Source organism: Mirounga angustirostris, unplaced genomic scaffold, assembly GCF_029215605.1.
Source record: "Mirounga angustirostris isolate CCGP_5_RB_7025 unplaced genomic scaffold, mMirAng1.0.hap1 SCAF_4, whole genome shotgun sequence".
Lineage (NCBI taxonomy): Eukaryota > Metazoa > Chordata > Mammalia > Carnivora > Phocidae > Mirounga > Mirounga angustirostris.
The window spans coordinates 15,550,344-15,564,674 of NW_026991712.1; the positions used below are offsets into that span (position 1 = coordinate 15,550,344).

The 14,331-nt window shown below is 39.6% G+C and overlaps 1 protein-coding gene across 3 annotated transcripts in view; it reads right to left on the reverse strand.

Annotated features, from left to right (window-relative positions):
* The window catches only part of NSMCE2 (NSE2 (MMS21) homolog, SMC5-SMC6 complex SUMO ligase), a 209,599-nt gene that overhangs the window by 103,588 nt on the left and 91,680 nt on the right, over window positions 1-14,331 (reverse strand). For 2 of the 3 annotated variants that reach the window (XM_045895892.3, XM_064587892.1), the window contains exon 5: window positions 1,832-1,915. The exons of the other annotated variant lie outside the window; for it this stretch is intronic. In XM_045895892.3, the coding sequence (XP_045751848.1) occupies window positions 1,832-1,915 (84 nt within the window). The remainder of the gene's footprint in view (window positions 1-1,831; window positions 1,916-14,331) is intronic. 3 annotated transcript variants of the gene reach the window in all.

The window sequence follows — 14,331 nt, forward strand, 5'->3', positions numbered from 1 at the left end:
GATACACACACACACACACACACACACAACACACAGACACACACAGGGATTGACCCAATGACATCAAGCCCTAGGGTAAACTTTTCCTGAAAAGGGACAAGAGGCAGAGACTCAGGCTGCAGAAGAGCTGAAGAAAAACACACGCCAGGAAAGAACTGAGGGAGAAGAGGAACTTCTGTTTCCTTGGCCGTTTTACGCAGGGTCCTCATGCACTCGGTGTGAAAGGGTGGCTTCCATACAAAGGGTCTATCAGGATCCGAGGAGATCTGTGTAATTTTGAAAACTGAAAACTTCAGCTTGCCGTAATGCTACCCAACTTAAGGCAAGTTCTATTCTACAATCCAGCTGTCTTTTCCGATCTGGCTAGTGAATCCCTATCTAGACTCTCACCTTCAACAGAAGGAAAGAGAAAAAGGAAGAGGAAGGCAGTTGGCTGGGCTTATGACGAGGGGCAGGAAGAGGAGGTCAAACCCTCACCACTTCTCAGGTGATCCTCCTTCCCTGGCTCACTCTACTCCTTTATTCATAGTACAGTGTATGTAGTGTCCTATTTGGAGGAATCGTGAAATTATATCAGGCACTTTGGTAAAATGATAAGATGTATGTAAGTTCTGAAAAACACAGGTAATTTTGAAAGTTCTGGGTGTTTTTTTTTTAAATAAATGCTGACCATGTGCATCCTCTCCCTAGGTAATTAAACATTTAATAAAGGAAGGGAATATGATCTTTCTTCTTTTGGTAAGCTCTCCTATCAGCATAAAACAAAGCAAAAAGGTTTGCTTTAGAAAATGTTCACTTTTGTCTAAGATGCTGCACTAATCCACAAATGTAGGACAGGTACTTCAGAGTGGTGATAGGCTTGATTATTTCGTGTTTCAATGCCACCTGGCCTAACTTCCATTACTGCGGAGTCCGCAGGGTGGCTACTGATCTCATGTCCACGATGTCTCTGGCTGTGAAACAAACCTTGCTTACAAGGGGCTGGAAACTGGACCCTGTCCGCATCAGCATCATCTTTCATCCAAAGAAAATGAAAGCCGTTTGGCAAACTGGGTCAAAAGACTTGGTGAATTCACTGGTTACTTAATTAGTATCTAGGTAATCAGGAATGGTCCACAACTACCTGTCTAGCAATTCAGCCCCGTATCATTTAACAACACATAAGAACAGCTCTGTCATGATGTACATGGATAGAAGCCTCATGAATTTATTATATATACTTATAATCCAACAGTGTGTAATTCTGCTACAGAACTCCAATTGTATAAATGGAAAAATTGTGACTGTTAAAAAAATAGGTTTTAAAAACCAAGTCTGTAAAAACATCTTTTTAAGATTCTATATTAATCTATGCTATCCGGAATTTTGGTGAGGTTTTAATCTATTCATAAAAATATATTATTTTAACTAGTAGTGACAACTGAGGATTGCTCTGGGTAAATTCCTAATAAATTTATGGTGAAATTTAGTGGTCAGTCATGCTGGCTGGAAGCTGGGGTGAAAAGAAAGAACAGGAGAAAGGGGGAAAACCACAGTTTAGTAAAGTCCCTCCCACCTGACAGTGTCTTATTTGAGGTAATAGTCATCACTTAGAAAAAAATTCCAGGATTCACTCAAGAGCTGCAATGGGTTTTGCCCTGTTATCTACTCTGATACCCTTCTTAGCAAGAAATTGCTGTGAATGATTTATTGAAATCTGGCCTAAGTTCCGTTACATTCACAGATGAGCTGAACATGTCACATGTGTGGTATGTGAAACCCTTTCAAATGCTACGGGGGCTGTTTTGAGGAGAGAGAGAAAGATGAGAACGGAAGAAAAAAATTCTATAACCTCGTCCATTGCCTGCTCTACTTGCATCCTTATCCTTAATCTTGTCGACCTCATTGTGTCCTCCATCTTCTTTAGGTTTCGCTGCTGCAAGAGAGACCCAGATTAGGAAGTGACTTGAGAATGATGCCAGGATCGATGTGGACAATGAGATGAGAGCCAGAGTGAAGCCAGAAGAGGCTGAGAAGCCAGAAGTGGAAATGAGTTGTCAGAGATCCTCATGATGTGGCATTGACAATATATATATTCCATCCCTCCATACAGGTGTGAAATTTGCCAAACCAAACAAGTAATACTCACCCAGAAGAACAGGGTCTACTCTCACTGACAATATTATTTGGTACTCTCTAACTGAAATGTGCATGTTATGAAGATGTTCTTAAGAGATTACTTCTGGGCAGAATTATTCTGGTGACGTGTGGAATGGAAAGGCAACATGAAGCATGACGACATGGATGGGCATCACCTGGGAAATCCAGCAATCCGCTCCAACAGATGCCCTCAAGGTAGCATTTACCTTGATGAGCCTCACAGACTCTGATACCCGATCTCTTTGACTGGACCCAGGAATGCAGACTCATGCTAACAAAACTCACAAGACACTGATGTATTAAAAAAAGAAGAAGAAGAAGAAGAAGGCGACTTTATTATTTACAGTGAACAGCAGAAGATTCAGGCTACTGAATGTCCATCAGCCTGATAGTGCATTATCTCCTTGGGAAGACAAATTATCAGAGGGAAGCTTGGTGGGCGTGGAAGCAGAGCAAGTGGAGTTAATTACACAGGATTCCAGCACAAAATGGCATGAGGCTCTGCAGCTTTCCACAACAGGGTTATCCACCTGCCAGGCAGGCTGGATGCATGCCTCAACCTGGCAGGTGCTATTGATCAGACAGTGCTTGGTTGGGTATCACAACACTTAAACTGATTGCTTTTCCTTTTCTCTGTTTTAGAGACAGAGAAAATGCTCTTCTGATGGAGATTTTATATGTTTGGGAGTTTTTAAGATGCCAGTACCCTCAATTATAGTCAAATCTTACTGTCCAAGGAGTCTTCATGTTTCTTAGGTTCACGTTGGCTCTCTTGGATTTAATCTAGTAGATGTGCATTTCTTAGTTTAATTTTCAGAGAGTATTTTCATTTTCCAGCTTTCTGAGATCAAAAGGGGCACCGCACGGTGGACTCCACACTTGCCTACAGGTTCCACAAAGTGTCAGTTAAAGTCAAACCAACCTGTATTCGCTGTACCAACTGTATGCTCACTGCTGTACCAGCTACAAAATAACATTCAAAAGAGCCTCTAAGGAAATGTTGTATCTCCTGGATGCCTACAGACTTTTGCTCTCTTTAAGGTACAAGAAATAGGAAGATAAGCACAACATTGTCTTGTTCCCTTTAAAAGCTCCAGCCTAACAAAGGAACAAGATATGTGTTAAAAAAAAAAAAAGGGTACTGTGCCAAGTGGCATGAAGCATGGCAGCAGGAGTACCTTTTATACTCATAGGCAGAGACAGAAGCCACATCTTTCAGTAAATCTGATTAAAAAAAAAAAAAAAGACCTAAATAATAATGATGATTACTTTAAAAAAATTTAACAACAGTGAAGCACGAAGTATAGGTTCCTTCCTTTCTACTTCCCCACCCCTGTTCTACCTTTCAAGGTTGCCCTCAGTAGTTTGGTGAACACTCTTCCAGATCTTTTTCTATGTACATGAAACACACACACACACACACACACACACACACACACCTGCAGCCCCAAACACATATTTATATATGTATACAAACATAAATTTATATATTCTATCAACATGTAAAATTTATGGATTACACATCCCATTTACGATACACACACACATGCATGCATCCGTTTATATAATATATACACATGGGTGGAATCGTACTATATACATTGTTTTACAACTAATTCTTCTACATTTAATTCTTTGTTGTCAATTATGACATGTATATAGAAAATTAAATAGCAAAATAAATATGCTGTTTAGAAACTAAATTTCCCTGGATAGCTGCCACCAGGTCAATAAATAAAAAATTCGGAGTACCCTAGAAACTCCCTGCATCCACCGCCCCCCCAACCAAATCATCATGCTGAATTTTATGTTAATCATTTCCTTAGTTTTACTACCCATAAGGCAGGCAGAGCTCAAATTCTCCTGCATTGGCAAATGCCCGCAGGGCTACAGCAGCTTGGTTCTTTAAGCCTCCATGCACTCTCGCTGTTCCTTAGATTTCCTTTGATTTTCTGCCCTTTGATGCTCTGAGGATGTTTTCTTCTACACATTCAACAGTTTGGATGGTTTTCAGCAAGAGGATTGTTCAAATAACCCGATGGGCCATATTTCCAATAACAGAAATCTGTGTCACTTCTCAATTCTTACGTACTATATCCTAATGCCTGAGGGGTTATGAGAAGCAAACATCCTTAATTTTCCACAGCACAAACACTGAAATATCCAAAAAATGCACAAGGAGTAAAGAGCAAAGGAATGGACATGCGAATGAATATATGGTTACTTCTGCTCTTGTGGGGTTGCTGATTTCTTTCTTTGAAGGAAGATAAGAATGTAGATGCATAAAATGATCTGACATCAAACAATATGAGGCAATAAAGCAATGTGTTTAAATGAAATCACTTCCACTCACCAAACATGGAAAGATTTCCAAGATATACTGTCAGGTGAACAAAAGAAAGTCATGGATGGTGTCTGTGTAGAAAATAGATCTATCTGTATCTATCTCCCACATGTGTAAATAGGTGTGTGTATATGTGCCCACACACATTCTTGTTTATGCACTGAAATATGACGGTAAAGACAGGCAACAGTGGTTCCTTCTATGAACTGGGATTGGGAAACCCCAGGAGTTATCTTTTCACTTTTAAATATCCTATACAATATTTTTACATGAAGCAATGTATTACTTTTATAGTTCAGGGAGAAAAATTTTAAATTACATTCAAGGGCAAACATATCTGACAAAGGAAATCATGAAGATAGGAAGACATAAATTATTGGAGAAGGCTTCTTCAAAAAGATGGGACTTGAAATGGGCTCCGTAGGGCTGGTAGAGTTCACACTGAGAGGACAGGGCTGGGGGGGAAGCAGGTGACATGGACAAGAGCTGTGTCTGAACAGACATTAGGAAGAGATGAGAATGGTAACTAAAGAGGACCATAGGGAAGCTCACCTGGCTAAAATTAACTCCAGTTCACACTGAGAGATATGATTACATGGACACAGCACAGCCATAGCACAAAATGTGGAATGTCATCAATATTAAGAGTTTATCATTGGTTTGATGGGAAATAGAAGTCATTACAGGTTACTTACAAGGTAGTAATAAAATACCTCATGGAGTAGTTTGTGCAAAATGAAATCAAACGTGAAAAATCCCTAATAATTTGTAAAGTGCTGGATCAGCAATTATAGGTTTTATTAGGCAAGAGTTACATTTTAGGGAGATTATCATGGTATTCTGATATGGAATGAACTACAGGGGCAGAAAGACTCAGGGCAAGGAGATTCCTTAGCAATATAATATTCCTGTAAGAGCCTGCCCAGTTTTCACAACCTGAAACATGCAGATAATCAGGTTTGTTAAGGATTAAATGTACATAAAATGGCATGGCCACAAAGTATTAGTTCATTTCTTCTCAACTGTTATAGTCCAGATGTATGTTGATAAAGATCAGAACTGATGCCCTGGTCACAGGAATGAAAAAGATAAAGCCAGAGGTGCCAGAGCTGCCTGGGTAGCTCAGTCATTCTGACTGGATTTTGGCTCAGGTTATGATCCCAGGCTCCTGGGATCAAGCCCCATGTTGGGCTCCGTGCTCAGTGGGGAGTCTGCTTGAGGATTCGAGATCTCTCCCTCTCCCTCTGCCCTCTCTGGAATAAATAAATAAATCTTTAAAAAAAGAAAAAAGCAAAAGATAAAGCCAGAGATTTTTCTAAATAAATAACCTATAAGGACCTATTTCTTACATGAAGGAAATGAAAGAGGAAAAGATGATTTCTAGGTTTCCAGCAGGGGAGACTGGTGGAATGATAATGTTCCTGACAGAAATCTACCCAGATCTGTGACGCACAACATTTTAGAGTCAGGACACTCATACCACGCATGTGACTTTCACCTCCTCCAGCTGGCATTCCTGACCCACAACCCTCCCCACCTGGGTTTGGGGTAACCGCCTTACATTAGTACAAATATGTCTTGAAATATTTTTTTTTTAAAGATTCTATTTATTTATTTGACAGAGAGAGACAGCTAGAGAGGGAACACAAGCAGGGGGAGTGGGAGAAGGAGAAGCAGACTCCCTGCTGAGCAGGGAGCCTGACATGGGGCTCGATCCCAGCACCCTGGGATCATGACCTGAGCCGAAGGCAGACGCTTAATGACTGAGCCACCCAGGTGCCCCATATATATGTGCACTTATATTTATTTTATTTTGGAAAAAGACTTCAAGGACACATTAAAAACTTCAAGACAATGGAGATATGCAAAGTCACTAACTACTCATTTATTGCAATGGGCAAAACTTAGCAGTACCTTATTAAAAATGAAAATGAGCTCCACGTTTGACTTTAAGGATGAAAAATTCCACATAATTCATACTAAAATATTTGGCAGAATTAAACATCTTTAAAGTTTAAAATTATTGGTATTTAGATCATATTAAGGTCTGAATCACAAAATTATGAAACCAAAAAAAAAATCAATAAAAATTAGTAACATATTCTTTTCTTCTAAGTGGACTATGACTTCTGAGATCCATGTTACAACCCTGGGCTGTAGTCTTAAAGCAGAGTTTATTATAGCTTTACAGTATTCCAGAAGTCTCCGTTGGATACACTTTGTTGCCTAGCTAAAGGTCAAAGCTTGAGGACCATTACATGATACAAAACAAAAATTCAAAAAGCTTGAAAGTAATCTATCATGCTTCAAACTCTCTACTTTTCTGTAAGGTCACATCTCTGCAGAAGATAGCAGAGTTGGCAATTGTGTAACTAAGCCTCCAGAACTAGTTACAACTCTGGAATGTGATCATGTTTTGTAATGTACTTTGGTCACCATCATATGAAAATCTTGGGAAATAATATATCTTGTTTACCTGCTAGTTCCTGTCAGAGAATAACTCATTTAAAAGAATGTTAAAGGTTCTACATACTTTAGGGGCGCCTGGGTGGCTCAGTCGGTTAAGCGTCCAACTCTTGGTTTTGGCTCAGGTCATGATCTCAGGGTCATGAGATTGAGCCCCTGCATCGGGCTCCACGCTCAGCAGAGTGTGTGCTTGGGTATCTCTCTCCCTCTCCCTCTGCCTCTCCCCACTGCACTTAACTCTCTCTCCCCAAAATAAATAAAAGAAATTAAAAAAAAAAAAAACAAGAAAGAAAAAGTTCTACATACTTGAAAAGGTAAAAAGAAAGAGGGGGAAGAGGGAGGAGGAGGAGAAGAAAAGAAATACATTATTCTTTCACAGTAAGATGGGAAGGGAACATAGGAGAGGATGCAGATGAAACAAAATTGGCCATAAACAGTCAACCAACTGTTGAAGGTAGGATGAGTACACACAGAAGTCCATCTTCTACTGTGCCTTCAGACTGAGCCTCCTGGAAACGTGCCGCTATGGCATGTGGATTAGTTGGAGCTGAAGACAGTCAAGGCCCAGAAGAGTCAGGAAGAGCTTTTTACCTCCTGCTTACTGCCTCTAACAATTTAAATAGAGGGCCCCGTCCCAGAGAGAACTATCACCAGAGATAACTACACAGTGTGAGCTAGGTGTGGTAAAGCTGGGAGGAGCTGACAGACCCTACTCGTTCTAAGTCCTGTCTGTGTCCCATGGTCTCTGCAAGGTATGACACACATTTGTTTACCAAACATCTGCTCTTCCATCTCCCTGTGAACTGTCTTCCTCCCCTTTGAAGCCCCAGACTCCTGCCCCCTTCTGCTTGGCTCAGGATAGCATATAAGCCTCAATTAACTGTGTTTGAGCCTCTCATGACTCTATGGGGCTCCTGTACCTATGCAATTAAATTTGTTCTTCTCCTGTTTAAACCTTCTAATCTCCCATTAATATTATGTCAGTTTAATTAACAGACCAACCAAAAGAATCTAGAAGGGTAGAGGAAAAATTTTTCCTCCCTAGACCTACTTTGTATATTGAATGTTTCATAATAAAAAGTTTAAAAAAGGCACACACCCAATTTTTCAAGACTGTTTTCTAACTCTAAATCTAAAAAAGGCTTATAATATTATTAAGAACAACAAAAAATATGCCATCTTGAGAACAATGAGTTAAGATTTCTGGAGTTCCTGAGGCTTATTTGCCCAACAACAAAAATTATGTTGTATATGTTGTACACTTGTATAAAGCATTTTCACAGGCATTACCTCAATTGATCTTCACAATAACACTGTGAGATCTGGTTGGTAATATTCTAATTTATGAAAAAGAAATGAGGCTCAGAGGAATTAAGTGACTTTCATTCATGCACTCATTCATTCATTCCACATTTACTGAACACCTTGCATATGTCAGGAAGATCTGTCCTAGGTATTAGGAATTAAGACAAAGAAAATGTGAAAATGTGATTCCTTCTTTCAAGAGGTGCAGAGTCTAGTAGGGGGGACAGATTTATAAACAGAATTACATGAAGATGTGATGCAAGTTACAATGAAGTGTTTTCCAAAAACTTTTTTACCATGCTCTGCAGTAAGAAATACATTTTACCTTACAACCCAGTGTACAGAACATATGTTAAAATGAACAAAAGTTTGCATGGCGCATGTGGTATTTTCTAATATACCCTGTTCAGTATCTTTCCTTTACAATAAAATGCTGGTCACAACCTTTTACAATGATGTCATTATTCACTAGTGGGTTGTGACCTACAGTGTGCAGAAGTGCTATGATCAGAGTTCTGAGGTTAACACAAAAGGAAACACAAACTCTGTTCCAGGCAATGAGAAAAAGCTTTCAAGAGGTTGCTCTGTAAGCACTTAACAATATTAAAGCTGCAGAACTAGAACAAAGGTCTTGAGATGCTTTAGTCACTTTGTTTTTACAGTCACCGCTGTTTTAGGCTAGCCAAATACAAAGCAGCAGTAGACTGTGAATCCAGATCAGCTATGGAAAAAAGCTGTTTTCTTGAAGAGATGTCAGCAATCATTCATTCACATTTACTAAATCCTCACTGTGGCACCGCACTTCCCGTAGATTGGCTTATCCTGCTTCTACCTGTAAAACAACTATAAACATCCTGCGACTCTACGGCTTATTCCATGACTAACAGCCTTAAATATCTGCTCTCTCAAAAATGCTCTAGAATGAAGACTTAAAAAACAAGAGACCAGGATTATACGTGTTAGAATGTAAAATCAGATACTGTCATTTTTATGAACTACCCATCTATACTGTGATTTTGTTCAGTGCTTTAATCCTCTCCCTCAGAGTCTCAAATACTTACTGTCCAAGCAGGGCAGCTGTACCTGGTGTGTACTGAGCTCAGAGGAGGAAAGAGCGAGTAAAGGCTGATGGCTCCAGGGGAACTAAGTAGCTCATGCTGCTGCCCTCTGCTGTCTAAGAAAGACAGGGGCAAGATCAGGGGGACCCATCCATTTGATTGGGCCATGCCATTCCTTCCAGTAGAAATGCTTCCATTTTTATGTACGTGTTTTGAGAATCTATTTGCCCAAGTGCACCGAAGACTCTTTTTTCTTTGTGCCTTATTTTATCCATTAAGCAATAAAAAAGAAAAGGTGCTTTCCCACATCAGTACATCATCAACTTAAAATGGTACCACTATTCTTTGGGTATTCAATAAATATTCATCAAGGATACTGATATATTGAGGCTGATAGGAAGCAGACAAAAGGAAGAAAGTTAACTGAACTTCACGAGATTTGGAGGAACTACAGCTGTTTTTCATCCCTACTTCCCCAAAGGGAAACATGCCTTGAATATTAAGAATAAAAGATTTTGTTGGCTGAAGGTTGAGAAAACAGTATTCTTAATTAAAATCAAACCGAACTGAACCACCCCCAAAACACCAACCAGCATTTGTGCCTTTAATCATATAATTGTAGGATCTTAATAAATGGAAAGTATTTTGGGCTAGGCTTTATAGGTATTAACTCAGTAACAGAGGACTAGCCAGAAGGAAATGAGAATTATACTTCTGAGAAAGTTACTGAAAAGCATTAGCTATTTATAAAGAAATTCTGATCTCTGGATGAATCTCCTTGTTTGGAAGACATGTTTAGGCTTGATATCTTTGACTATTTTAAGGAGTCTGAATAGGCCAATGAATTACAATCTACAAGGTCTTAAAAAAAAACAATTTTCCCATTTAGACTACACAAAAGAGTTATTTTAAGAATACTAATTCTTTAATTTAGACCAAGGATAGCATTTTCAAAAATTTGTAAATATTTAGTTGAGAATCAAATGATAAAACACTAACAATCAACTAAAGATATGTAGCTAAAAATAATATAAAACAGACTCCTGACTTTAATTTTTAATTATTCTTACATAGAAAATAGAACTAGGAGGGGCGCCTGGGTGGCTCAGTCGTTAAGCGTCTGTGTTAAGCGTCTGTGTTAAGCGTCTGCCTTTGGCCCAGGACACGAGCCCCGCATCGGGCTCCCTGTTGTGCGGCGGGAAGCCTGCTTCTCCCTCCCCCACTCCCCCTGCCTGTGCTCCTGCCCTTGCTATTTCCCTCTCTGTCAAATAAATAAAAAAAAATCTTAAAAAAAAAAAAAAGAAAATAGAACTAGGAAAAAAATATACTGGCTCTATTTTGAGGATAAAGCTGAATTTCACCTAGAACATAAGCTTCGTATGATTTTACTTCACTACTCACTTCCAACTTTGTATGAAGCATCTCCAAATGACTGAACTCCTTTAGGCACCTCAAACTCAGTGTGTCGAAAATGAAACTCTTATTTGCTAACTCTTCCTCCTTGCCAACCTTCCCGAACACCCATTCTTCTTAATTAATTCCAGTGACCTTTAAAATGGATATGCACAAGAAAATCTACTGGAAAGGAGAGTAAAAAAATAAAACAGCAAAATTTCTGTACTGGATACATGCTGGAAAGTATTTAACTACTAAGGGGAGTATGATTAAAAAAAAAAAAAAAGTTGAGACCACAAATCTAATCTAGTCCTCCTCATTGCCTTTAGACCATCGGTCTTCCCCATGCTTAAATTCCCCTTCCAAATCTCTTCTCTCTGTGTTTGCATCTCCGTTCCCACTGCCACTTTGGTAGTTAGACCCGCCACGTCTTGCTTGGATTTCTGTCATAGTTGTCAATCTTGTCTCATTTCTTGCAATATCTTTTTCCAACTCCCCCTTCACTCTGCCTCCGCTAGTCAGATGGTATCTTCGCTAGTCAGATAATATCACTCATCAAAAAAAAAGCAACGCCCATGAACACCTAACATCGTTTTCAGAGCTTTCTATACTCTTATCTCAACTTAGGTAAGTAGAACGAATAAAAAAAAAAAAAAAGGCAAAAAAGCATGAACTTCAGGCCTACGTTTGAGTTTTGGTCCTGCCTCTTACAAGCTTTGTGACTTTGAGGGAAATCACTGAGGCTTTCTGAGCTTTTGTTTCCATCTTTGAGTGGTGGTATAAATAGCTCGCAAACTGTCATGTAAAGCAAATGAGATTATAGATGAGAAGGAACTTAGCACAGAGCCAGGCACACACTAATTGAGTACAATCGTTTGACCCCCTACCGGCTCTAAGCTCCCTGTTATTACACCGGCCCCATGCCAACCCCCACCCTCCACCCCAGCCTGGCATGGTATACACCAACCCCTCTGGAACATGTGCTTTCTCCAATACATGTGCTCCCAGCCGCCTGTGGGTCTGATTATACTATACTCCCAGCCTCACATGCCCTTTGCGGCTTTCTCCGAGGGAAATTCTACCCACGCCTCAAGGCCCAGCTCAAATGTTAACTCTTCCAGGAAGTCTTCCCTTTATTCCACTGATCAGAATTAACCACTTTTCCTTTGTGTTCTTCCTGCACACTGCTTGAGGCTTTACTTTAGTATTTATTTCGAGTCCTACTATTACCATTATATTAAATAGAAAATTATGTTTATATATATATATGTTACCTGCATAAATTATGAGCTTCTTGAAGGCAGAAAGCGTGCTTTTCCTCTTTTTATTCTCAGCAATTAACACCTTGTACAGGAAAGGATTTAATAAATGTCTGCTGATTGAATTAACAGATGTATGGAAAACACTTTCAAAAGGAGTAAATTTTTACCAGAACAAAACACAAACCACTTGTTCCAACTTTTTTGTTTTGTTTTGTTTTTGTTTTTCTTTTTGTTGTTGTTTTTTTTTTGTTCCAACTTTTGAAGTAATTTTTAGAAAACAACTTCTCCCTGAAAGATATACCATTATTTAATCTTTACAATACATAAATTTGAAATGACCTAAAAATGGTGCCTTTTAATAGTGTAGACTCAATGCATAAATTATTTTTAAACTACCAAACTGACTTTAAAAAATGATAATATTCATTATTATCAATGGATAGACTACCAATGAGTATTAATAGAGGGTAATGATTCAAAGAGGAAAAAAATCACAATACAGTAATAAAATGGAATATTAGGCCTCATCTTAAAATCATGTTTTCAAATATTTAATCAGCTCACAGTATACTGAGTTAAATAATCAAGGACTGATCTCAAATTTGCAAGTGTATATTTCACAGGAAAAAAGACTAAGGAAATACAGACGTTGGTATGTGGCTATCTCTGAGTGGTGGGATAATTGGTGTTTTTTATTTTTTGTCCCCTACATTATCTGAATTTTCTACAATATACACAATTATATAGTTAGCAAAGTAATTTTAAAAAGATTGAATATAAAGAAAGTCTAATTAAAGCTTAGTCAGATTTGTAAATACTTAAGAGTCTTACTAGTCCAGTAAAAGATTTCCTGATCATTAATATTAATCTCAATATATTCAGGTAGATGTCATTAAAAATCGAAAATTAATGCCATAGTTTAGAAAAAGATACTAATAAAAGTTTTTCTTAATTGTAAATAGAAAGAGTAAGCAAGCATTTGACTAGTTATTTGCTAGGCGGCAAAGCACCAGCTCTGGATGGGGAAAGGCTCAGTTCCAGCTCGGCCACTTGTCAGCCGTGTGACTTGTTCTCTCTGAGCCATAGATACCCCATCCACAAATCAGGGAAAACCCCCACACGTTCTCACAGGTACCTGCAGAACAGATGCTGACACCACTGATAAAATCTCTACTACCAATGTCTAGGACATGGCAGGTCCTCTCCTGTCTCATGTCCCATGGATCTGGAGACTGTCTACCCGACTGGAAGATGGATGAGGATGAGTACGGGGGCTCACTCTGACTTTAAGGGAAACTAGAAAGTCTGGCGAAGCTTGCTGGGTGGCAAAGGCGGATTCTGAAACAGACCCTGAGTGTGCACAGGTATTTCAGACTGCCCAGCTATGCTGTGAATGTGGCACCGACTGGTGGACACCTCTGCGAAGTAGGATGGGGCCACTAAAGGAAGTTGATGGGGTTGGGGACACAGAAAGAAGAGAAAGAGGGAAGAGAGAACAAGTTGTGAAGCACAGTGCCATCGAAGGGGCAGAGAGAAGAGGAAGCCAAGGGAGAAAGCAGAAATAACCAGACTGTCAAACAAGGAGGAGTAAAGGGGAGAAAGAAAGTTGTCTTTTCCTCTCCTTTATCTTCCCCACAAATTTTCTCTCCCCACCCCAACCTCATCTCCAAAACTACATTTTTATTCTCAAGTGTAATTCCCATTCCCTCTTTGACAAGTGGCATTCCTTCCTCCAGAGTCAGGAAGTGAAAACCTGGGAAAACACTAATCTAGAGCTGCCTGCAATGCCCAAACTGGTTTTCCAACTCCCCAAGGCCTCCAAGCATCAAGGATGAGATCTCGGGGCGCTTGGGTGGCTCAGTCGGTTAAGCGGCTGCCTTTGGCTCAGGTCACGATCTCAGGGTCCTGGGATCGAGCCCGTGTCTGGCTCCCTGCTCTGGGGGGAGTCTGTTTCTCCCTCTCCCTCTGCCGCTCCCCCTGCTTGTGCTCTCACACACGTGCTCGCACTCTCTCTCTCAAATAAATAAATAAAACACACAAAAAAAGATGAGATCTAGAACCGATCCTAGCTACAGATATGAGGGGGCTCAGTGCCGAGAAAGCAGCCGTTCACCCCTCTCTCCTTTCTGTTCCTGGCCATCTCCACGTCCTCACTTGCACCGTCTTCAATGACAAAGGATGCACTGTCTTCAATTACAGACAACCCACGCGAACGTCCCATGATTAGAATTCACCATCTGATAGTTGTATGGTCACCTTCCCTTTCCGGTAGATTTATAAAATGTTATTTTAAAATGTCAGGATTAGACATGTTTAAAAGAAAATTCACAAAGACTGGGGCACAAGAATATTTAGTCAAAAG